At 31.6% G+C, this 25,230-nt stretch overlaps 2 protein-coding genes across 6 annotated transcripts in view; one reads left to right on the top strand and one right to left on the bottom strand.

The window, feature by feature from the left end:
- Positions 1-14,757, top strand: part of axo (axotactin) — a 35,816-nt gene extending 21,059 nt beyond the window's left edge. Inside the window, exons 6-28 of one of the 5 annotated variants that reach the window (XR_015811116.1) lie at positions 67-282; positions 1,137-1,421; positions 1,492-2,222; positions 2,288-2,468; positions 3,820-3,937; positions 4,001-4,352; positions 4,424-4,638; positions 5,412-5,626; positions 5,702-5,875; positions 5,944-6,169; positions 6,241-6,488; positions 6,565-7,194; positions 7,264-7,481; positions 7,552-7,631; positions 7,696-7,808; positions 10,485-10,688; positions 10,760-10,953; positions 11,024-11,176; positions 11,256-11,390; positions 11,449-11,680; positions 11,741-11,916; positions 13,797-13,885; positions 13,992-14,220. Coding sequence is in view for 3 of the 5 variants with exons in the window: in XM_088195515.1 (XP_088051641.1) it covers positions 67-282; positions 1,137-1,421; positions 1,492-2,222; positions 2,288-2,468; positions 3,820-3,937; positions 4,001-4,352; positions 4,424-4,638; positions 5,412-5,626; positions 5,702-5,875; positions 5,944-6,169; positions 6,241-6,488; positions 6,565-7,194; positions 7,264-7,481; positions 7,552-7,631; positions 7,696-7,808; positions 10,485-10,688; positions 10,760-10,953; positions 11,024-11,176; positions 11,256-11,390; positions 11,449-11,680; positions 11,741-11,916; positions 14,301-14,358; positions 14,416-14,606 (5,345 nt within the window). In the remaining 2 variants the exon portion in view is untranslated. Of the gene's footprint in view, positions 1-66; positions 283-1,136; positions 1,422-1,491; positions 2,223-2,287; positions 2,469-3,819; positions 3,938-4,000; positions 4,353-4,423; positions 4,639-5,411; positions 5,627-5,701; positions 5,876-5,943; positions 6,170-6,240; positions 6,489-6,564; positions 7,195-7,263; positions 7,482-7,551; positions 7,632-7,695; positions 7,809-10,484; positions 10,689-10,759; positions 10,954-11,023; positions 11,177-11,255; positions 11,391-11,448; positions 11,681-11,740; positions 11,917-13,793; positions 13,886-13,991; positions 14,221-14,300; positions 14,359-14,415 lie in introns of those variants that run through there. The other 4 variants (XR_015811115.1, XM_088195516.1, XM_088195515.1 and 1 more) reach the window with 4 other exon arrangements.
- Positions 14,758-16,100: 1,343 nt separating this feature from the next.
- Positions 16,101-23,737, bottom strand: HDAC1 (histone deacetylase 1). Its single transcript, XM_088195514.1, has 9 exons — positions 23,619-23,737; positions 19,834-19,946; positions 19,644-19,761; positions 19,473-19,573; positions 18,559-18,802; positions 18,306-18,482; positions 17,811-18,238; positions 17,547-17,739; positions 16,101-17,485 (listed from the first exon to the last, which is right to left on the bottom strand). Exons 1-9 carry the CDS (start codon positions 23,665-23,667, stop codon positions 17,412-17,414), a joined length of 1,497 nt encoding a protein of 498 aa, XP_088051640.1. The 5' UTR covers positions 23,668-23,737; the 3' UTR covers positions 16,101-17,411.
- Between the last annotated feature and the right edge of the window lie 1,493 nt (positions 23,738-25,230).

Below are 25,230 nucleotides of genomic sequence, written 5' to 3'. Positions count from 1 at the left end.
TAACTATTAAGAAGTACTTACCTATTTTTTATAAATAGATTTTTTTAATATTGCTTAAAATTTTAGTTGTACATGTTTTTGGGAAGCATTTAACATCAGTCACAGTCGGACAAGGCTTGAATAGAGACGAATGGCACAATGTAATTGTAAGGATTGATGTGCACGGAGCGAGATTGATAGCGAAAGTGGACAGTCAACAAGAAGAGGTATATTTGAAGGGACTCAATCATGACACGAACTACGGTATATCTAGTAATCTCACATCTGTAGTATTAGTTGGAGGTAAGTGTGTGAATATTCTGCTAGGAGAACATATTAATTGATATAATTGCCATATATGCAGATGTTAAAAATAAAACCCTGTTGTTACATTACTTTTCCTTCTGAGCATAATTATTATAATACCTACAAATAATGGCTTCAAAAACGGGCAATACTTGTAATAATCAATGTAAAAGTTGATGAAGTTAATATCTCGATTTTCGATAAAATGTCAGTTGCAACACACTTAATTTACTTGATTTGTAAGCAGTTATAATAGTTTATAATTAGTAAAATAGATGTCACTGATTTACAGACTTTGCTTTGAGTTTGCTGTCTCACTACTTATTTAGTAGTCTAGTAGTCGTTGACTGTGTTTATACCATTACACTGCAATGTTGCAACGGAAGATTTACAATAAATAAGTAAAAAAGTTCTTAATGTTAGTAGCCCTATTATGCTGTTAATGTGTTAAAATCAGTTGTGCACATACGTGATTAAAGCAACAATCCTAACTTGCACATTTCAAGGCATAGAAGTGTTTATTCCTGGCATCTTATTGATTTCTAGTGTCCTTTTCGTTTCAAAGGGTCTCAATTCCTGATTCGTTTTATCTTCACTGTAACAATAATTAAGTCATAGTATTTAGTATAGTCGCTCAATGTAACAGGAATTGAAGCATGAACATTGCCGGTGAGGGACAGTGTCTCAGTAGATTTAACAAAAAGGTTCTGAGAAGGGTTTTCATACCTTATTGTGGTATTTTTAGACAAAACAGTGAAAACATCTGACATTTATAACAGTTAACATGATCTTAATGTGGATTATCATTATTATATATGTATTTCATTTCTGATATGCACTAATAATTTAAGGATTAAGTTCTGAAGAAAAGCTTCATGGTGTAAAATACATCATAGAGTCGTTCGTAGGATGCATAAGCGACGTAGTATTAAGTTCTGGTAAGGCAGCATCAGATTTATTACCGATCGAGCCGTTGATAGCCACAAAGCACGAAAACGTTAAAGAAGGTTGCATAAATAAATGCAGAACGAGAGAGAATCTCTGCTTTGAAGGTTCTCAATGCATCAATCATTACAATGATTATTCTTGCGACTGCTTTGCAATGAAATATGAAGGAGAACTGTGTGATATTTACGGTAAATCACATAATTTATTCATACTTACTCATATTTGTTAAAAGTGTAATATTTAAATCAATTTTTACAGCTGCTACCATATTGACATTGCGCGGATCCAGTTTTGTGTCATACCGAGTGTACGACTGGAAAGATAGAGTGCACTCTTCGATCAACAGAATTAGTATGATATTTAAAACTAGATTTGATAACTCGGCATTGTTCTATGCAAGCGGCGAAACCAGCTCTTCAAAATACCATTATATAGCAGCTTCCGTTCATAACCGATCTGTATACGTAGAGATGGATTTCGGCGATGGACCCTTTAGCGGTTACGTTGGCGATTATGTCAATTCAAATCATTGGAATAACTTGACAATTTATCACGCAAATGATACAGTCACTGTAACCGTCGACACATACGAGAAAGTGTTTGATATACCAGGATCGTCTTACCATCTGTATATAGATCCAGAGATATATTTCGGTGGTGGACCGGAGCTGAACAACAAAAAAGGATTAGTGTCCGATAACAACTTTGCTGGAAGTTTTAAGTATGTGTTTTACAATGACGTCTCCATTTTGTACGAACTTAAAAAAGGCAATCATAAAGTACATTACATAGGAGTGTTAGAACCAGAATTTTATGAAACCGACGTTGATGTCATACCCATTACTTATCCGTTTGCTTCTTCTCACATTTGGTGGCCCATTAGCACCAAAAGCAGCTTGAATCTAACCTTAGACTTTAAATCGAATCAAAATATGGCTGTTTTAGCATACAGTGACATTGTGACTTCAACGGGCATTGGATTTTGGGAGGTTCCTATTTTTTTTAATATAATTTCAATTGTATAAATCAAAATATAAATATTGATTAATTACAGGTGAGATTTGTTAATGGAGAAATTCGCTTCGAACTCGTTCCTGATGTTAATAAGAATGTAACTCATCTTTCTTCCGTTAAATATAACACTAATGGTACATGGCATACTGTGGAGTTAGAATATTATAATGGTGGTATTAAATTAGCAGTCGATTTCAAAAACAAGCAAACTAAATTGTTTGGTGAGTATTATAAAAATCTAGTTAATAATAATTAAGTACATACTGGTAATAATATACGAGGGTGAGTCAAATAAAAACCTCAACGTGAGGTACAAAATTATTACAATTATCTAATGGTTCAAAATCATTAAATAATGGCCACTCAGCATAAAAAAAGTATATTCACTAAGCCAAAATATATATGTATTTCAGGTTAATGATTGTGAACTCAGGTGTTATCCCAGTAACCAGTATTTCTAAGAAGCCATCATTACATTACATGACCAAAAATTGACTGTTTGGTGCACATTGTAGTCAAGCGGCGTCATTGGGTCCTACTTTTTTTAAAAAGATGAAGGTCGGACTGTAACATTCAATGATAAGCGCTATATGTAGGGACGTCATTTCAACTTTTTCCAGGGGGGGGAGCAAAACTTGGCCAGTCAGTGGCCATTTTTTTAATATATCGATTTCATTAAGATTCATAGTATTTCATAAAATTACATGCATTTTTCTGGCCTAATTCAAGTGGATCCCTTTTTAGAATCTACGTGAAAAGCAATAAAATCATGCCGTCGCGCTGCCAAGATCATGCGATTTGGCGCCGGTGGATTTTTTGTGAGGTTACGCTAAGGTCGTGTCTAAAAGTGTCTGCTACAGAACACACAACACATGTGCCTTGCCATACTAAATTTTTACTTATCAAATAAATTTCAATAAATTTCACCCTTCTACTATTCAAAAAACTAATGCTATGAGCTGCTCCATCTTGGTGCATGTTGCAAATTTAGCGACTAATTTAAGTTACTACTGTGCCTTCGTGTTGCATACCTGATTCATACTACTACTTGCCGGCTGCTTTTCTATATATAACACTGTTGCAAATTTACAGCACAACAAAGCAGTGTTTTGAATTGTTTTCCCCTTTAACAATTCAAAACACCACTTTATTGCTACCTTAAGATTTTAATTTGCTTAGCATGTGTTTCCACTGTTAGAAGCATTATTCAAAACCATATTTTTGGAGTCTCCATTAGGCACTTCAATGCATTGGCCCTGACTTCTCTGTCCTAAAATCTTGTGCCTTTAAATGGCATACATTTTGTGATGATAGAGACAGTCAACCTATCCCTATTGTCACCCACTTTGTACGCTACTTCTTTTACTTTACGCAACCCTAGCATGAATGTAAATTCTCTGCCCAACTTGTTACACATTCTGACAAAATAAGGTTGCTACTAATTAGCACAAAAAAAAGAGCAGATCCCTTTACATTAATTTCTTATGACTTCACCAACTATGTTTTACCTCAGTTTGCTAACACTTCTATAGTACCGAAAAATATATAGTTTTTTTTAAATATTTTACACAGGTTTACAATTCACGCTGGACGATAAAGTTATAATCGGAAGTGGATTAAAATCTGCTAATTTAGGACTAATTGGATGCATGAAGGATATATACGTCAATGGAATGTTCATTGAACCTAGGTAATTTAAAATTAACATATCAACCACTCTGATTTTTTTATATAAACATGTTTTAATTTATAGATATGTCATTAAAACTGATCGAGTCGTAGGCGAAGTGGCAATCGACAACTGTAACTTTATAGATCCGTGCCTGAGACCTAATACTTGCGAACATGATGGAAGATGCTCCGTCAAAAACGATCAAATAGCTTGCGATTGCAGCGGAACCGGATACATCGGCAAAAACTGCCACTTTGCCAAGTTTCGCAAGACTTGTGAAGAATTAGCGTTACTCGGATACACCCAACCAGATGTGTACCTAATCGATATAGATGGAAACGGAAGGTTTCCACCAGCTCATGTGAAGTGTGAATTCCAAACGACAGAAGATGCTACTAAAACTATAGTGGAACACAATTTACCTAGCCAAGTTGTGAGTAATAAACATGTTTCATATTTATCAAAACAGAAGATTTATATATAAGTTGTTAATCAATTGCTTAGGATGTCCGTTCGGCCAAAGAGGAAGACTTCCGCTTCAGTATAACGTACAGAGAGTTTACGGCAGAAATGTTGCAAGAGTTGATATCGCATTCACTTTATTGCAGTCAATACATCAAATATGATTGCTATATGGCACCGCTGGAGTTGCACAGTGCCACTTGGTTCATATCATCAGCCAGTAATAATACAGTGGATTACCTCGGGAATGTTAAACGGTTTGTATTGAAAAATTATTTACTGAAGAGATTAGAGATTAGAACTCACAATCACAATAAACAATGGAAAATGATATGGCTCTGTCTTAACGAGAGACCGAAGTGTTGTGATGTACATTAATAATGATCCATGTGATAAAACTAATGTATAATAAGAATCATATAACATCTTAAAAGTATTACTAGTATGTTATATTAAAAAATATAACCAATATTTAAAAGTACTACAAATATAAAACAAATCCAACTCTATGGGACAAATGTATAACTTCTATTCTTGAGGATAACTTAGCGCTTCCTGTTCACCAGCGACTTTGATCCTCTTGGGAAAGTTACTTTAACGAAACCATTAAATACGTGTATTTTTACAATAGTCGCCCAATGGTTTATAATAAATACCATCGAGAGGGATAATAGCTCTTATAACCAGTCGCTATGACTATTTGACGACGACTCTTAAAACTGGAAGTGCTGTTGGCTTGCATTGGCCATTGGCTATGTTCTAAATAAAACAGAACAATAATATTAGGAATGTGACTAAATAGGTTAGGGAAAATGCATTACTTATTTTAGTTGTAATCCGCAGGCTACGTGTATAAATAAATATTAGTATTTATTAATTTCTTACAAAACTACCATTTTATATTAGGAGAAAATTAAGGTTTTACCTTACATGTTTCTATATAGTATAGTAGAGTAAATGTAGACAGAACATACATAATTTTTTCCATTAATACTTAGTAAATATTGCTAATACTTGATTTATTATTTAGAGGTTCCTGTCCATGTGGCGTCAACAGAACATGCATAAATACTTCACTCTCATGCAATTGTGATATAAGCGAAAATAAATGGCATTCAGATGAAGGATATTACATGCAACCGCACAGTATGGGCATCACTGAGATGGTATTCATACAGCAAAAAGATTTAGACGAAAATGCACAAGGGAGGATCACACTAGGACCTTTAGAATGCGTTGAAACTAGTAATTTTATCAAATATATATGTATATACAGTTATACTGCAGTTCTGGAATTATAAATTACAAATATATTTATAGATACACAACAATATGTTGTAACGTTTACTACGTCTCAATCTTACATTGAAGTTCCTGGATGGAGAAAAGGTGATATTGCATTCAGCTTCAGAACAACGGGGACTAGTGCCATTTTGTTATTTCAACCACCGATAAGAGCTAACTATCCATCATTCATGGTAGCCCTGACTAGCGGTAAATATTGCTTGGCATTATTAAATCATTAATATCAATAATATTATATATCTAAAACTTAATTTTAGATTACGAATTAACATTTAACTTCACACTAAACACGGGTACAACTAGAAAAATGGTTATCAATTCAAAGCGAAAACTGAACGGCGGAGAGTGGCATAAGATTTGGATTGATTATAACTTTTATCACGTCCGATTTATGCTCAACACCGAATACAAAATGTTGAATTTGTTATTGGAAGAAGAATTTGGTCCTTTTGAAGGTTCTATGTTCATCGGCGGAGCAACTGCGTAAATACTTTTTTTGTAATATAATATATATAGTATATTAATTGGGTTTATATAATAAATGAATATTTTAGTGATTTACTCAAAAAATCTGCCGTCAAACAAGGATTAATCGGTTGCTTTAGAGGTTTAGTGGTCAATGGTGAAATTCTAGATATTTACAGTTACATGTCAGTGCATTTATCTGAGATTATAAAGGATTGTAAACCGTCTTGTGTGTCTAATCCTTGTCAAAATAAAGCGACGTGTAAAGAATTGTGGTCAACGTTCCAATGCATTTGTCAAGATCCTTGGGCTCATTTTGGCACACACTGTGAAATTAGTATGAAGCATTTAATAAATCCTTACATGATATATACACATTATCTACTTACATAATTACTATAATATAATTTTAGATATAAATACAAAAGCATTAACGTTCCTTACGCCGGAGTCATACTTAAGAAAGAATTATCTATCAGCTAACACAACGTTAGAAGAAAAGAACAGACTGAAAAAGATGATGTTTGAGAATCTACTCGTTAATCTTAGAACATACGACAGTGATGCTTTGATACTGTATGCTAACGATCATCTAAATAACTTCTTTCATTTATACATTGCGAATGGAAATAGAGTAGTGTATCTATTCAACCATGGAAATGAACTGGTCAACTTGTCGGTAACATACGACGGATTAAACACAGGTGAAAGTATACAGATTGCAATAATCAGAGAAGAGAATTCTACGACATTGCACTTAAACGACAGAAATTCGACCACTAACAAGACAGCTTTTCTACTGACTGAATATTCAAATAAACCCTGGATTAATCCCGAGTATGAGATGCTGAAGCCTCAGCGTCCTCCAGCTCCACCAGCCGATTATTTCCAAATCAATTTAGGAGGAACTGATTTTCAATCGCTTCAACCGGGCACAGCTGGAGGAGAAGGCACTCGAGGATATGTCGGTTGTGTTAGGGGACTTAAAATTGGTAGTCATGTGGTGGATCTGCCAAGAAAAGCTCAAGAAAACATCGATGAAGGTTTGTTCTATAAACATATTTTAAAATAAATCAGTGTATAACTATATACTATTAAATGAAATACTATAGAACTAAATGGAATTTTGCCACATTGCAACATGCGTTGTGATTTGGAGCCATGCAAGAACGGTGGAATTTGCACAGAAGATTTCAGCCGCCAAGAAAGTTCTTGTGAATGCGAACATACAAGTTACTTTGGCGAATTCTGCAATGAAGAAAAAGGCGCGGATTTCAGCGGCGAGAGTGGACTACAAAGAAAATTTGTTTTGGAGGGTCCAGTAGAAAAGGTTAAACATAATTATAAAACTCTTTGGTTATCACAAACATGATAGTAAATTAAAACAATGTTCACAATAGGTCAAGGTGCAACTGGCATTTTCTAGCAACGATCTACGCCAAAGGAACACGGCTCTTCTATTATTACAAACGGAATATCAGTAATATAATTCATTAGCTATAATGATATACTACAGTTTTAACTTACTATCTATTGTAATGCAGGCACAATTATTACTTGCTGGTGGCGATAACATCCGACGGCCATCTTATGTTCGAAGAAGACAATGAAGGCTTGGCGTACAATGCTAAAATAAAAGACAGAAACTTCTTAAATGGTATTTCTATACATTATTAACATATTTTATTTTATTATTAATTTATTTTGTAAATACATGTGCAGAGCCGTTCAGCTAAACAATAACCTTAGCAATTAAAATATTACTCTAACAGTTTCTATGGGATTTCAAACATCATCTTTTCTCTAACTTATAGAATTTCTAGGTTGTGTAAAAACCTTACCAACAGTTTCATTGACACCAATTGGTTTCTAAAAAACCGTGCGAAAAAAAAAACGTTTTTCATTTTTTTTTACAAATCAAAAACCGATTAACCGAATTTAACCGTCCTCAGAAAATTAAGATAATTCATATGCTTAAAAATTTTATTTTGAAAAATAAATATGTAAATACCTATGTAAGCAAAAAAATCTAATTTCATTACTTATAAATATAGTATTAATGGTAGAATAACCAAAAATAGATAATGAAATACAAGAAAAAAAGGTATGTTTTATATTTGAGATTATATAAAAATACAAATGGGTTATTTTTTTATATATAATATAACATTGTATGAATGTATTTTTAATCATTTATTATTCAGTATTTCTAATCTACAACATAATTGAAATGGTACTTGACGGCCGTATAATATTGGTTATCTTATATATAATCTATCTAATCTTATATATAATTGTTCTAAGCCGTCGCTTCCGGACGCGCATAACTTTAAATGAAACATTCTCCGTTCAATCCTCTACTCTGTAAATCGTATCGCTTTGTATGAACGGTGTGAAACAATACACGTAAACAAAGGAATTACAATAATAAATCATAATAAAAATAAAAATTGAATTTGCTCCTATTGATTTTCGAGCCGCCGGTAATGCGTTCTGTTGTTTCGACCAATCAAAAATAAGCATTCAAATATTCAAATAGTTTCGACCAATGAAAAATAAGCATTCGAATTCAAATAGACAGTACCGTGACAACACTTTTATTTAATAATAAAATTTTGCTACGCGACAATAATTTTCATTAATTTGTCATTTGACTGAATATAAATAATCGGATTGCAAATTAACTAGGTCTGTTATAACTATGTTAACTTAAATATATACATAATGTGTTGAGGATTAGAAAAATACATTGATTAAACTAGATAAACAATCTTCGTAATGAAATCTTCAAATTTTGAATTCCCGGCGACGGGCTCCGAGGCCGAAAAGTGAGTTTTGCCTTTTATAAATAATCGGATTGCAACTTAACTAGGTGTGTTATGACTATTAAAATTAAATATATACATAATGTGTATAGGATAAAAAGAATACATTGATTAAATTAGATAAAGAATGATAAAACTATCTTCGTAACGAAATCTTCAATTTTGAATTCCCGTCACCGGGCTCCGAGGCCGAAAAGTGAGTTTTTCCTTTTACAATACATAAAAATTATCGTTGTTTCTGATTTAATGCACATATTCGTTAGATTTTACGAATTGCAAATAAATCCTTAGTATGTATGAGGATTGAAAGTTAATGTCGATCAAATCGGCGCTGTCGGAACGCTATATCAGCCAACGGACAGCTTATAAATGTGTAGTTTCTTGGATGTTATCTAATAAACAACATTTTACAATGATTATAAATATGTGATTGCATACCTGGAATAATCGATAGCCAAAATATCTAAAAGTGGGTTATTTTTAATTCCGATGTGGCAAAATATGTTTAATTTTTGTTCTGTGCCTTCATTCCTCTTTCGGAATAGCCAAATTCAAGATATTCAGTTACATCAAACTTATGTAGTATGTTCTTTATAAAATGATAATACTTGCTGACAGTGACTTCAACATGAGAAGATTCACTCTTTGTTTATATATACCAATTCTACGTTATAGGCATATAGGTCATCAAATTGCTCCATCATTGCTTCTGAAAAGTAATTAAAAAACAATAAGAGTAAACATTAAACACATTATTACTACTAATATAATCCATAAATTAAATTTGAACGACAACCGAAGAACAAAATTAACGGAAATTACTGTAGAGGATTAAACACGTAGATTGACATATAAATTTATCTTCATCAAAATAGTCGCAATATGTCATACATTAATTGTTTGCCATACGTAAATGTTATTAGATCTTTCATTGATTCTCAAAATTGACTGTAAACGATACTATATATGGGTAAAAAGTAACTTTTTGTTTACACTAATATGAGATTTTTCATTATTACTACCAATTTGAACCAGTTAAATTTTAAAAAATATTTTAAAAAATCAGAACGAAGCAAAAATTATATTTAAAACCCAAAAAGTTGAGGGTCCGGTATTCGCACACTCGCTAGCTATCGGTACCTCACGATAGTGAGGTACCGACAGCTAGTTTTAATAATTACCTCAACCAGCTGACTACTTATCAGGTATTGCCGAGCCTTTCATAAAAAAATTACCTGAGGACCCCATTTCAAGAACGGTTTTTTCTGAAAAGCGGCAGTCTTATCACTATCACTTCCCTCATGATAAAGAAAGATATTCTCTATCATGAGGGAAGGAAGTCAATTACATTTTTTGACAGTTAGAAGTGACTATACAAAACATACAGTTCACTCAAGCTCTTTAAATGCTGTTAATAGTAGTTATTATCTTTAAATAAACCAAAATATCTGCAATAAAGCATGTTATCGAACTAGAATAATAAAATAAAATATTTACCTATTTAACAGGAGCCCGCCACTCATTCTTTTACACCCGGAACGGTTCCGATGCTTCGTTATTGATTGATAGAGCTGAAGTGCTTCTTGAAAGTTATACTACACCAAACGTAACCAGAGACGAAGATTCAAACTCTAACGAAGTCCAAATTGGGGGATTAAACACAACAGACACTCGATTTATAAATTATAAAGGCTACAGTGGATGTGTTTCAAGTAATGATACTGAAATTCATACAAAATCTATCTCTATAAACCAGTTTATTTATAATATTTATATCTTGTAGATATTTACCTTGTCGTGAATACTTATACAATGAAGCCTTTGGAAGAATATATGTTATTTACTAAGAACAGTGCGGAGAAAGTAGAAGTTACAAACTCTCAAGGTGTCAGAACAGCTCAATGTTCGGCGAGATTCGACGTTCCTCCTGATTTACAATTACAAAACTCATTGTTTAATATACATAATGGAAGTTTGGTAAATATTTGTGGTATTAAATTGAGGTTAATTAACTTTAATTTTAAATATTATTTTAAATATATTTTAGGGCACTGATAAAACATGGGTTGAAGATCCACCAGCTCGTATACCTTATAAATCACTGTATCTTGATGCTTCGACCGAAGAAGAGAGTACGAATATTGTCTTCATCATTTTAACAACGATCTTTGTTATTATAATCATTGCTTGCACTTATGAGGTTAGTAGCATTTATGATGATCATTAATCAAATTTTTTTAAGGTAAATAAGATTTAATTAAATAGATTTTCTAATGCAGGTTTGGCGAACTAATAAACAGAGAAAGGTCAGATTAGAACGAGAGACAGATGAAAGCATCATACGTAGCAAAGAACAAGCGACTAAGTTGCATGAATCTCCAGGACTAGGACTAAGATCGCACACTTACAAAGTGGTAAGCATAATTGTTATTAAAAAACATTTAACGCTTATAAAATCAAAATATGATTTAGGTGCCATCCGATGATAGCATTCAGTTAACTCCAAAGAAAATGGTTACAATAGCTGTTCAGAATGGCGTAAAACCAACCGGCGTAACCAAACAAAATGGCGTAAACCCAACAAATGATAGCGTTTCAGATGATATAAACGTTCCAAAAGAAGAAAATGATGAAGTGGTGATGTTGGAAAAGGTTGATGTTGAACCACCGCCTTCACCGCATGTGAAGAAGATTAGTTTTAGAGGTAATGAAATTAAAAATATTATTATATATGTATTACGATATGATTGAGTTTCGTTTATAGATAGCATAACAGATAGAGAGTTATCTTGGGATCCGCTATCGGAGTCTTCAGAGCTCTTGGATCCGGATAAAGAAATCTCCGATGTAGAAAGCGACGAGAGCGACTCCGAAATGAATGTGGCGAATGAACAAATTCCACGTTTAGCGTCCGAAGAGTCGATCACCACGTCACCCGTGGTAAGCAAACGCCGACTGTTCATACCTATCAAAGAACACGCCCTAGACAAACTCGACTTTGGGAAACTTACGTACAATAGGTTCCAAGATGACATCTGATGTTTGTGCATGTTGCCAATTTTCGCTTATGTACTTTATGTATAAATCTATGATTGTTTGCTTGTAATTAACCAATATGTGACTTTTAAGATTTTTTTATACAATAAAGCATGTGAGATGCCCCCTGTAAAATATCCAGATCTAGTCACTGATTGTCAATGATCTAAATTTATAAATATTCATACATAAAAGGCAACAAATTAAATGGTCAGAATTTAAATTAACTTTTGGTCTGAATAAAAATCAAATCCTGGTTAGAATTTTAATAACAGCCTGGTCATAATTATATTATTCCGGGTCAAAATAAATATCAAATGGTTAGAATAAAAATAGCATACAGTCAGAATAAAAACATAGGACAATCAGAATTAAAATAATGAATGGTCATAATTATATTATTTAGGGTCAGAATTAATATCAAATGGTTAGAACAAAAATAACATACGGTCAGAATCAAAATATAGAATGACCAAAATTAAAATATAGGACGATCATGTGAATTGAAAAAAATATTATAACTTTTATAAATATAAATTGGCAATAAATTATTTATTTTAGAACCTTTTTTTTTTAGAAATTTATTATTATAAAATTATTTATTTTAGAAATTTTCTGGTCACCTTAGATAACACTATTGCCAACTGAGAAAATTATTCTGTCAAAAAAATTCTTACCTTTAATATAAATTCTGCATAGTCCAATTTAAAATCTAACCATCTAATATTTATTCTGGCGGCCGCTATATTCTGACCGATGTATTCTGACTTTTTAATATAAATTCTGACCACAACCGTTTAAAAATTCTGACTCGAAAAATATGAGCCTACATATAATTGTAAATACTAATATAATTATTATACACACATGATGCCAAATGCAGATTTTTAAATAGTAATATCTCTCTTACTTTAAAGCCAAAGAAAAATAAAAACTACATCAAATTAAGGTATTCTTCAAAGTACATACATGAGATATAAAATTACTTGTTAATTGAAAATCAGTATAAATTGTAGACCACTCTGTATATATAATATATTTAATTTAGTTTATATCAAAAATATTTTTAAATTCGACGATGCATAAAATATTAAAATGTATATTGAAAAAGCAATTGATTTACACAAATATTTAAATTTAAAACTTTCTAGGAACTGAGTCATATAATAATGATAATAAATATATAACGTCTAAATCCATGGACATATGTAAAAAAGATTTATTTGAATTCTAGCTTTGGATATGACTGCATTTGATGTTAACTTATGTATTTCTCTAAAAATAAAATTAACTCCACTGGATTTGTCTTATTTTGACAGAACCACAATAGAAAACAATAATGTTGACAACCAAATCAAATAGTAGTCTTATAGATAAATAAATAGTACCGTTAAAAAATAGACATGACTGATGTTGATTCTAAACGTTATACAACACTTCATTAGAAAATGGTGATTTTTTCCAAAACACATGAACATAAGATTATCAAAGAAGCAATAAAATAAAAAAACTTGAGGTTCACAATATTTAAAAAAAAACTGTTATTGGGAATGCAATGTAACATTAAAAAACACGCTTTACATTTCCCTAAAATTATATCAATGTATACATTGAAGCACTGCACGTACTTGAAGCAATCTATATTTGCATTCCTAAGCATTGCGATCAATTTACTATGTACTTTATACTATGTTTATTTATTATAAAATAAAATAGAAAAAGATTTTCCTTGTCCTTTGCTTTACACAAATACCTATTTATTATTATATACATATTTATAGCAGAGTAACATATAATCAAAGCATGAATCTCCACTGCCTCTCAATGTGATGTCAAATACTGTACTTTCTCTATCTATTCTTAACAAATCAAGGTAAGAAAGTTAAATCTACTTATCGAAAACATATTTTTAGATTAGATTAACGTGTTATTGTTTGTAACTAATGTGTGCGTTCTACGTTTGGTTTCTAATATGACAGGTCACGCAGAGGCAGCGAAAAATCGCAAGAGGGCCACCGACATTTACGACGCCTCTGCCGTACAAAATCGATGAACATGACTCCAACGAACTCCTCGCAACTAATGCTTAATAACGAAATAGTCATTTATCTCTATTTATCTCCACCTTTTCATTATCCTAATATTGTAAATATATCTTTGCTTGTGTGTTGATACTAAAAAAGAAATAAAAAGGTGGGAATACTCTTACTTTATTTGCTTCAATACATATGATTCCTCGCACACTATTGAATTGAAAACTTTTATTTAAAAATTAATTTTAAAAACAGGAACGGCTTATTGTGTTAGACGAAGAGAAATCTAAAGAGAACTCACCTCAGCCATCCGGTAATATATATCATAATTTTGGATTATGTCGATTATAGTGGATAATGTTGGTTTCAGTTTCAGATTCGGAAGAGAAATTTATTCTACCGAGAAGGCCGATAATACTCAGACCGCAGTTTATCTTCTTCGATAACTCGAGAATATTTACAAATCCTATTAGTTATTTAGGCGGACCTCTGCTGGATGAGAAATCGGGAAGAAGTTTGGAGTCGGTGTTATCATTGGATTCAATGGTGTTGCCTGAATAACAAACAATAGTTATTAGTTCATTTATAGTTTGCTTAAAAAAACTATTAATCGAAAATGGCTTGTTAGACTGACGAGCGTATTGCTTTTAAACAATTGTGATATAATGAATATTTTCTGTATATTATATGATAAAATATAATATTTAGATTTTTTAAGTTTTTTTATTTAAAACATCATAAATTCTGAAGATATTAGCCACAAAGATAAGATTTGAAGTTTTTTTGCTTAATTCATGATTTGCTTTGATAAATACTCAAAAATCATTTCTATAATAAATTCGTTTAAAACAGGAAATGCTTTGCAATATATATTATGTGCCATAATTTATAAAGATGAATAACTAAAAATTACAGTATTACTTAATAAAGAACGATGAGCATCAATAGAAGTGCTTGAATTATAACTTGCAAGTAAACTGTCATAGCATCCAGTAATAAATTAATATCTGTCAATCTATACACATAGGAAACGCTAATACCCAGTGTGAATGCAGTCTAAAACCCGCAGTGGATGCAGTCATTGTTAATTTTAGGTAAAGTACGGATATAATGAACACACACATTTCAACAAATAACATGGTTAAAGAGACCATTTAACTTACACAGTTCATTTACTAAAGAAAAACAATTGGATCTCCCGCTCAAAAAGTAAAAGCACACTATCAGCAGGTAGATGGTTTTGTAGATAATGGTAGATTCAGTATATTAAATACACAAACAATTTTAATAATTAGGTATAAGATACTTGACAAAACTATCAATGTAAATATTGTTTTAATAAGCACCGCCTATTCCGTCTAAGCATTGGTATATTGGTTGACGTTTATGTATTCTAAATTTATGCTGTATTAATTATCAATATACAATATAAACGAATTGTTAACAGTACTACTGCTAGAAAGTCAAGCAAATAATTAATAAATAAAATTTAGTTTGTAAAGGTTAATATTGGTTCGTTGCAAAAGTTTTCTCATATTTTTTTCAAGAAAGTTTTGTTTATTAAATCAATTATGTTTTTCTTCTGATGTTATTACAATTTTCCACATTATTTACACCATTACCTTTAAAAAAAATGAGTTAATAGATGTCTAGCTTTCCATTTTGAAGATCATAATACATAATACAGTTACCCTTAAAATATAACCAAATATCAGCTGGCTTTTGGTCTAGGAAGTGCGTTGACTGGGTCTGGCCCGAAGTTTTTTCTTTGGCATCAGTGTACAATTTGATCTATTGAAATTGAGATTTAAACCAATAAATAATCGATACCTTCAAAATGTTGGAGGAATGATCCAGACACTGGACAGCGAAAATCAATCTTTGAAAATCATGGGCTAATCACTGGCAGCTGCATATGAAAATCCCAAAAAGATTTACTGACCAAACAAATGTCCAACTGGCTCTCTGTATGCCGGGAAAAAGTGAGAGATATCATCAGTACATAGAAAACATGTTGCCACACAAGTCAATGATGAGGAAAACGATAAAAAATGATTCCATACAAAATTGTAGTTTATTACTTGTATATTACATACATATGTATTTTATATATACATTGATTCGTCAAAAAAAACCTTAAACAATGTTCAACCATTCAACCAAAAATGTTTTCTAATTTCCCAATACAATAATAAGAATGTCAGAATCATCAAAAACAAATATAAAATTTGAAAAATAAAATGAGCTAAACTTTACTATTAAAAACACAAAAATAGGGAAGATACAATCATTGTACGTTATAAAAATAAAATATAAAAATTCTGTAAACACATTTAATAAAAACATTATCGATATTACATTCATGGAATTACAGATATTTTTATTATTATTTGATAATACAAGTAACTCGTTTTGAAAAATACGACTTGCACATCAAACGAATCAATCAAGCACACGTTTCGCAAGTCCATTTTAAAAAAATATGACCTACTTACATTATAATAGTACATTACAATAATAAATAAACGTTGAGATCTGTCAATAAAAGCAAATTAAAAGTTTAATTTGTACATTGAAACAAAAATGGCCACATTACCGGCAGAACTGTATTTCGCTTATGTTTGACTTAGATAAAGAAATTGTGCTTCAATCAATCTAGGCGAGATTATCCTGTTATATGACAAACCCCTAAAAAACAATTTGATTACAATTAAGATTCCCATTACAAAAATATCGCCTCGAATATCTCACTTCTCGTTACTTGATAATAGTTTATTTCTCTTTATCTAGTACATTCTTTTTAACTAATGTCAGAAATACGATATCTTATTATAAACACAGATATTAAATATTCACACAGCACTTATAAATCGTGATAACAAATAAATCTAGTTATCTTACTATTTATGTAGTCATATTAACTCCCCTCTCGAGACTGCAGTGGGATGATTTAAATTTTTATATAAAAATCTTCTTACTAACAGTATATTTTATTATCGTCGACAAAAGGTATTGTTGCCTGTTTAAAATTTACATAGAAGGATGATGAAAGGCAAATGACATTCACGCCTAGAATGAGATTAATACATTTAATATTTTGAATGATGATCTAAATCGAAAATATATATTTTTTATACATATGATAAAATTGACATTGGATTCTAAAATATGTCCCAATATTCACCACAGCAGCACGTGGTTAAAAAGTACTTTAATTCACATTATGTACGTACACAACCACTCTTTTTTGAATTATTCAAAAGTAACTACTTATTAGTAATTCATTTCGTCGACGGCCGAAACAAATGTCCAGTTTGTGATTTAATAATATGTGAAGAGCTATCACTATTTACTTTATCGCGACCATCATGGATTGGACGCTGGATCTTTTTTACCGTCGTCTGTGCTGCTGACCTTCATATCTTCCTTGGCATCTTCACCTAAAAATAAATCCACTAAATTAGTAATCTTGTTTAAATAAAAAATCGTTGTTTATCTTACTTTTAATCTCATCCTTGACATTATTAATAGCAGAAGTAGCTTCTTGTTTATCGAGACGTGGTCGTTTACGCGGTGCACCCGTTTTATAAGAACGATTATCTCTCCTTCCGCCGCCCCCGACTCCGGCGACGCCTCCAGCACCAGCTTCGTCTTCAGAGTCGCTCAATTCATTATCGGGAGCAATTCGCTTATCCTTTAAAAAATATTCCAACTTTTAATAAAAACTTTTTTTAAATATATTGATTAATTATTTATAAATAATACCTTTTCACTTTGCGGCAACCTATCGTCTTTATCGACTTTATCTTCATCGTCCGATTCATCGTTGACGGCATCTTCGGGTATCACCTGCACCTGAACGCCGGGAGCGTGCGGCAGCATTCTCAGATTTTCAAACAGTCTAGTTTTTATCTTCTCTAAGTATTCAGGAGTGTTCTGATTCGACATGTTACTAGGGCTGATGTGCAGTTTGAAGTCTGGACCAAAGTATTCAAAGTAATCGTTGTAGGGCAGTTCGTTTGCAATCTCGCAACCGAGAGCAACTGAAGTCTCATAAGTCCAGCACCGTGAAACGTTTCTGATTGTGTAGCCGCCTCCTCCAACCAGCAAAAACGGCAGACCGAACTTCTTTACCAGCTCGACGCATCGCCCATGTCCTTTGACGGTTAAATTGAAACATCCAAGTCGATCGCCTAAAAACAAAACAATTTTATAACTGAAAGACTCAAAAAGAAAATGAATTAAATTATAAATCAATACCAGTTAAAGAATCAGCTCCGCATTGCAAGACAACAGCAGACGGCTGGAACGTTTCCATGACTTTCGAGATTATCGGAACGAATATAGACTCGTAAGACTCGTCGTCCATGCCATCGCGAAGAGGAATGTTAACAGCATAATATTTGCCTTTTCCTGCTCCAATATCTCGCAAATCACCTATTTAGCAAATAAAAAAAAGTATGAATTTGTATTAAATAATATAATATAAAAAGGTAAAAAAATCTATATATACCAGTTCCGGGGAAGTATTCTCCATATTTGTGGAAAGAAACTGTCATCACACGATCTGTGGTGTAAAACGCTTCTTCTACTCCGTCACCATGATGAACGTCGATGTCAATGTACAATACGCGTTGGTGATATTTCAACAGCTCAAGAATACCGAGCACGATGTCGTTGACGTAGCAGAAACCAGAAGCTTCGGATTTCTTAGCGTGATGCAATCCACCGCCCCAATTTATGCAGATTTCTGATGCCTAAAATATGACAATTATATTAGTCAACGTTTTCTAAGAACTGGAATGACAATAATTGTATATTTAATTTAGAACAATGTGTATGACAAAAAATTATTCTTTGAAAATAATTGCATAATACTTATTGATAAAAATATTGTAATTTTATTTAGTATAGTACTTTAGCAATATATTGCAATAAAAATTGTTAACTATTTCTTGACTCTTATTTGAAGCAGGTAAGAATTAAAAGTAAATCTATAAATATTTATTTCATCGCAACATTTTTTAATGAACTTTGGTAGTTACGACAGATGTTAATCACAGAGGAAATAGTTGTATATATTTCTTGATATTTTCGATTAACTGTGATAAGAATAACTATCAAATTTGAATTAAAAAATGTAATTTTAAAAAAAAGTGAAATTGCTAATAAATTTAACCCTTTGACTACTAATCAACGATATATCGTTGTTCGTCATTGTATAAAATAAATGCTAAAAAATATCGTTATTGACATAATGATACTCAAAAAGGTAGATTAATTTGTGAACTTGTTACTCTATTAATATGACAATGGTATCAAGTTTTTGAATGAATTTATGAACTATAATAACATAGGAAAAACCAATGAATGTGTGAGAATTTTTAAAAACATCGTAGCAGCCAAAGGGTTTTGATTAAAGCTTACCTGTTTGTTGAGTTTAACCGCTGCAGCCACAGAACCACCAGCAGAAAGCTGACAAAACTCATATAGACCGTCAAAGACTGGGCAATCCTCACCGACGTTAACTGAATTAAAAAAAAAACAATTAAACACAATTAAAAAACGAAATACCGTTAACAATAATGCGAAACTAACAGCGCTGCATCTGCTTATTGTACTCCGACATGTTATCCGGTCTAATGGATCTCAAAAACCGTATATAATCGTCGGAATGGAATTTGGTCATCTCGTCGGCGGTCGCCTTGTGTGGACGCTGAAATTGAGATGTTTTCATTAAGAAAATGATGATAGTAGACTTGAAAAAATCTACATAGACAATACTTACATATATCTCCATTTTTCTATACAATCCATAATTCAAAAGTAAATTATGAGTCATGCGAATACGGTGCGGTTTCATGGGATGACCTTGCCCATAATAATAGTTCCCGATGTCGCCTGAAAAGATAAAGTTAAAAATGTAAAACCGAATCAGGGTTGGAGCCATGAGATTATGGAGATTTACTAAGATAATTATCTATCGTCGGCGATTATATTTTTTACTTCTTGTTTTTGCTTATTTTTAGGAACAAAGGGCAAAGATCAAGACATTTCACAAATCTGGCAAAACATTGAGATATTAAAATTCTAAGAAAATAGTAATTGTGTGTAGATATGCTAATATTTTTATTGCTAGTTACATTCAATTTTATACACTTAACAGTAATTACTCAAGTTTCATTTTGAGATAAATATATAAAGAAATTTTGAAACATTTCATAGTTCTACAGTCCTTTTGTACCACAGGTACATAAATGTGTATTTTTTTATTATATTTTCTGGACTTTTTAAATTATTTGCAATCTGTTATATAAACCGTTCTTTTTAAAGTGGTATAAGTTCATTTTTGGAGAAAAAATGAGTTAATGGTAATTTCAGTTAGATAATAATATCCTTTTTATATTTATAATCGCAATCAATGTTACACAATATCCACATAAATGAATCAAAAAAAGTTGAATGTTTTTTGTTGGAAGTGAAATAAGTCTATTCGTAATAATCATAATTGATCAGTTTACTACCTTTCATAACTCATTTTCACCATAATTACTTCACTATGCTAAGTATAAAGGAGAAATAAGATTGAAATATGAACGAAGTTTGTTAATATTAGTTAATAAACTCGATTATTTGTTTTGTTACATGTCTTCATTTTAATTATTATTTTTTAGATTAAAAATAATTTAGAAAAACCAACTTCAAATAAAATATAAATTAAAAATTGCTAGTTCATTTTTTTAATAATCTCTTATTATTGAAAGTGGTATAAGTCCATTTGAAGCTAAATACTCGTTTATTTCTTTTAGCATTTTTATTAACCGCTTCCCGGGCGCTCACACATATGTGGGGGACAGCCTATACATGGTAAAAATACGAATCTATAATATATAATAATATAATTTTCATTATTTTGGGTATTCCTTTAAGAACAGCGTTTCTCAACCTGGGATCTGCATAAAATAAACGAATATTTATATTTTAAATCATAAAATATTAATTTTTTTACTTTGATAACTTTCAAGAGTTAATTTTTTTAGTTCATGTGATTATATACTTTAATTTAAAACAATAAAAGAAATCGTTTTTTGAAACGCATACCGTTGAAGAAAACAACCCTTTATGGATGGGTCCTGCACACGTACAGGATTTTCGATTTTCAATGATTATGTATTAATCATTATTCTTAATCATTATTTCTATTGTTAAATTTTATTTTTTTATTATAAAAAACGCGTTGCCGAATAAATGTTATTAAAAAAAGGTTACTTTTTATTTTAGTTGTTGAATATACTATTTACCAAAAAAAAGAGAAGAAAATAATATCGGTTTTTTGAACAACTTTTGAAAAATATTTCAGGCATGAAGGGGTTAATTATAATTGCATGATAAAATCTGACATGTTTATAGTTGTAAGAAGAATTACCTGAATTGATTGTTTGCCAATACTTTTAGGTTGATTCAAATGCAAACCCTTAAATATCTCAATGTATGAATAAATGGACTTATACCACTTTCAAAAACAAACGGCTCATATATTGATTTCCAATCTGAGTTTTGAATAAATTTATTTTATTCTGTTAATTAAATAATAATTTCCAAGGAGGTGTTTGTGAAGATAATTCGTTTCATGGAGAGAAACTGTTAGGTTGCAGTTGAGATTAATTTAAGGAAATATATTCTAAAAGTTTGATAAATTTATTTGGACTACTGCCGTATTTCCTAATATAAGTTAATTAGACATGACATTATGAGAAAAATTGAGTCAATAGGCAAAAACAAACAATTTATTTTACTAAATATACTGATTTTAAAAGACTTTACTTAACTCTTATAACACTTATATTCTTAGATGAAATTTTAACAATTACGGATGTTGTATGTTATATCTTGCAAATAGTCTTATTCAAAATGATCGAAAGGAAAGGATAAAATTATAAAATAATTCATAAAGGATTGAATTGTGATAATCTAGAACTGTGGGTTTGATTCCTGCAGTGGAATCGATTTTTATTTATGAAAAAAACACTATAAAAAAACAGCTTATATTGCACAATGACATCCAGTAATTAGAAGCTATAATAGTTTATAATTATTAAAATAATTATTAAAATAATGTCCCAGACTTTGTATTTCGTATTGTCACAATGCTTACTCTCATAAGTGCCAATTATTGTTACCCCCGTTGTAACGCATTGGGCTGACGCCTGTGATATTAAAAAAGGATTCTAAGAATTTGATATCAATGCAAGGAAAGGCATTTTGATTAAATTGTTTACTTTAATTTTAGCATTTCGGAAAAGTTTTATTTCGAATTCCTAAGTTATGGTTATTTTCAGGATCCGTTAATTGTTTTTGTTCTTATTTCTCAGTGAATAATAATTTATTTATACTACATATATTTATTTTTATACAAAATAGATTTTTGGCAAGTCCAAGGCTTTATACTAAGTAGATCCTTTTTAAAAAAAATATATTTGAGTTAAATTAATTACATCACTTTGATATGTTCTACTGATCTAGTAACAATGAGATTGACTACTGTAGTTAGAGCATGTACATGTGTTAGAGCATGTACATGTGTAAAGTATTTTTTTTTTTCGAAAAATTAAAATCTCAAAATTTTCAGATTTCAGATTTTTTTTACAAATTTTAATAGCCTTAATTAAAACTCGATCATTAGAATTTGGCCCACGTCTTCATTGCGTTTTTGAATTAGTGTTGGGTTTTTCATTTCTGCGAGAATTCGCTTTGTTCTTGATTTTAGTCCTCGTTAGTTTGAGCCAAATTAATTTTCCTAGCCAATTGCAAGTTTTAAATTAAAAAAAAATATATACCGACGACGTAAATAGGAAAAATGCTTCATATGTAAAATTAATACAAAGCCAATAAATTTATTAATTAAAATTATCATAGAAATTAACGTCATGTTATAATGCGAAAAACAAAAAAAATGCAATTTCTCAGTGCGCAAAAACAACTACATCAGCAAGTTCGATTAATTGTTGATAAAGAAGTGCAATGAATCAGTCGGCGCACGTTTTGCTACCGTCTAGCCGACAAATCGTCGGTCGACTTCGCCGCGTGCGCTGCCGACGCCACCGTAAGTGGTTCGACACCCGCGAACGACGAGCGCCGTCAATCGTATTAAAGGCTATACATACATTTTTCATCACGTTTAGACGCAAATTAGCAATGGAAAATATATAACGCGACATAATCGTATGCGTGGATAGCAAAAATGTTGCACAAATGAATTCGAAATCTTGGCGCACGATATCCAAAAATGGTTTTGAACCCCTGGCGCGGCGCGCGATCGGCGCGGCTACAGGCGCTCTCCAGTCGTTCGAAGAGAAGTCGCCTTCGGAGCCTCGAATCGGTTCGAACCGTTTCGCGGGCCCCGCCGGCTTCGTACAAATACGAGCGAACGGGCGCAGCGCCCCCCGGCAAAATAGAGCCTGAAAACGCGCCGCAAAGAGGTTTCGTCGAAAAAGCGAAGACCGGGGTCGGCACGTCAGAAAAAATTCGCGACGCTTTGTTATCAAAAAAAATGAAAAGTGCCAATCAACTCACTGTCGTAATAGTAGCAGACGCGCTTCTTGCTATGCGGCTGCATTGCCATGTTTATGCGCTGTCTGGAGCGCCGTTCGCCGCAAACCCCGTCCTACCTTCGAGGCCGCCGACACCGCACTGTCGCCACCGGCGTGCGCGTACGAGCAACTCGCAGTAACGAGCAATGTTGCCAACAAAAGTGTATCGAAATAAAAATATCTAGTCATACTGAATAAAATTTGGCAATGGCACTATTCTTATAAACATATAAAAAATATATTTTGGAAAAACTATTTAATTAATTATTTTCATGAATATTTCTTACGATTCGGTGATAAAAGCTCATTAGAAGAGCGCACATAATAAAAGTGCAAATTTTTTTTTATCAAAATCAGATTTTTATGCCTAACAATTAATTTTACTCTATATTTAATAATTTATGTTTTAAACACTATGTTTACTTATTTTCGTCCAAAAGTTTTCTGTTCTACACTACACAATCACTAATACAAATGAGTTCTAGCAATGACAACTAGACCAGTTCGGAGAGCTTATTTCAGCCGTCTTTTTAAAGTTCTCCACATTGAGGAGTTTGCGGCCTCGATGTTGACCTGCTGTTGCAGCATCTTTTAATTTTCAGCAACGAAACGTTTTATAGCACTGGCGACGTCTTCGATACCTAGGTCACGATGTATGTCTCCATCACAAACATTCACAATGTTTCGTAAACTTTATTTTGAATTTTTTTTATAAATCTAATGTGGCACTGTTTACCTTATCTTCAGAGTTGTATGCCGTAGACCAAAACTGGTTTTAAGATTTAATTGTATATCTTAATTTTGTTGTATATTGATAGCTTAGAATTTTTTCCCTTAAGCCAATATAACTTTATATATTTTATTTCAAATTCTTCTTTTTTCTTTTTTATATGTTCTTTCCACCGCAATTTGCTGTCCAAGGTCATGATAATGTATTTAGCTGAATTTCCAAATGGGATAGTGTTGCTTTTTATGAAAATTTGCAATTGATTAGCTATATTTTTATCAGAGGAGTTGCTATGTACCTACCGATTTTAATTCATGCCACTTTATATTAATCCGTAAGATAAAAAAAGGTAAAAAAAATAGCTCTGTGATAAGCATAATAATCAGTAATTTTGACCTCTTAGAAACGATAAAAATTGAAAAAAAAACAAACAATTCCAGGTAGATTTTTAGATTTAAAATTTCAATAGGTAGCTATGAGATTAAAATATTAGCCTACTGGAACTCCATAAGATTTCAATAATAAATCGAGCCATCAAAAATTCAAAACCTTCTAGTTTTAAGTGTCTTGTGAATTAATGTGAACCATTGGTCAATTTAAAATATAAATAATTGTAACGTAAAGCTGAGATTATTCTTGCTTTATTTACAAACGTATTAAAGATACATGGCCCACTAAATTTTTAGAGAAAATCCCACATAGATAATAAATCTTAAAATGAAAGCTACTAGAGATTAATTATATCAACTAAATATTTAAAATAAATTACAAATTGACAAAAATACCTATAGCATTATATGATTTCATGGTTTAAGTATATACAATTATGATAATTTACATTCGTTAATATCAAATAAAATGGTAGACC

The sequence above is a fragment of the Plectrocnemia conspersa genome, unplaced genomic scaffold (genome assembly GCF_051122295.1).
Source record: "Plectrocnemia conspersa isolate PC_06_02 unplaced genomic scaffold, ASM5112229v1 ptg000010l, whole genome shotgun sequence".
Classification (NCBI taxonomy): Eukaryota; Metazoa; Arthropoda; class Insecta; order Trichoptera; family Polycentropodidae; genus Plectrocnemia; species Plectrocnemia conspersa.
This window is presented reverse-complemented; position numbering and strand designations above follow the sequence as displayed.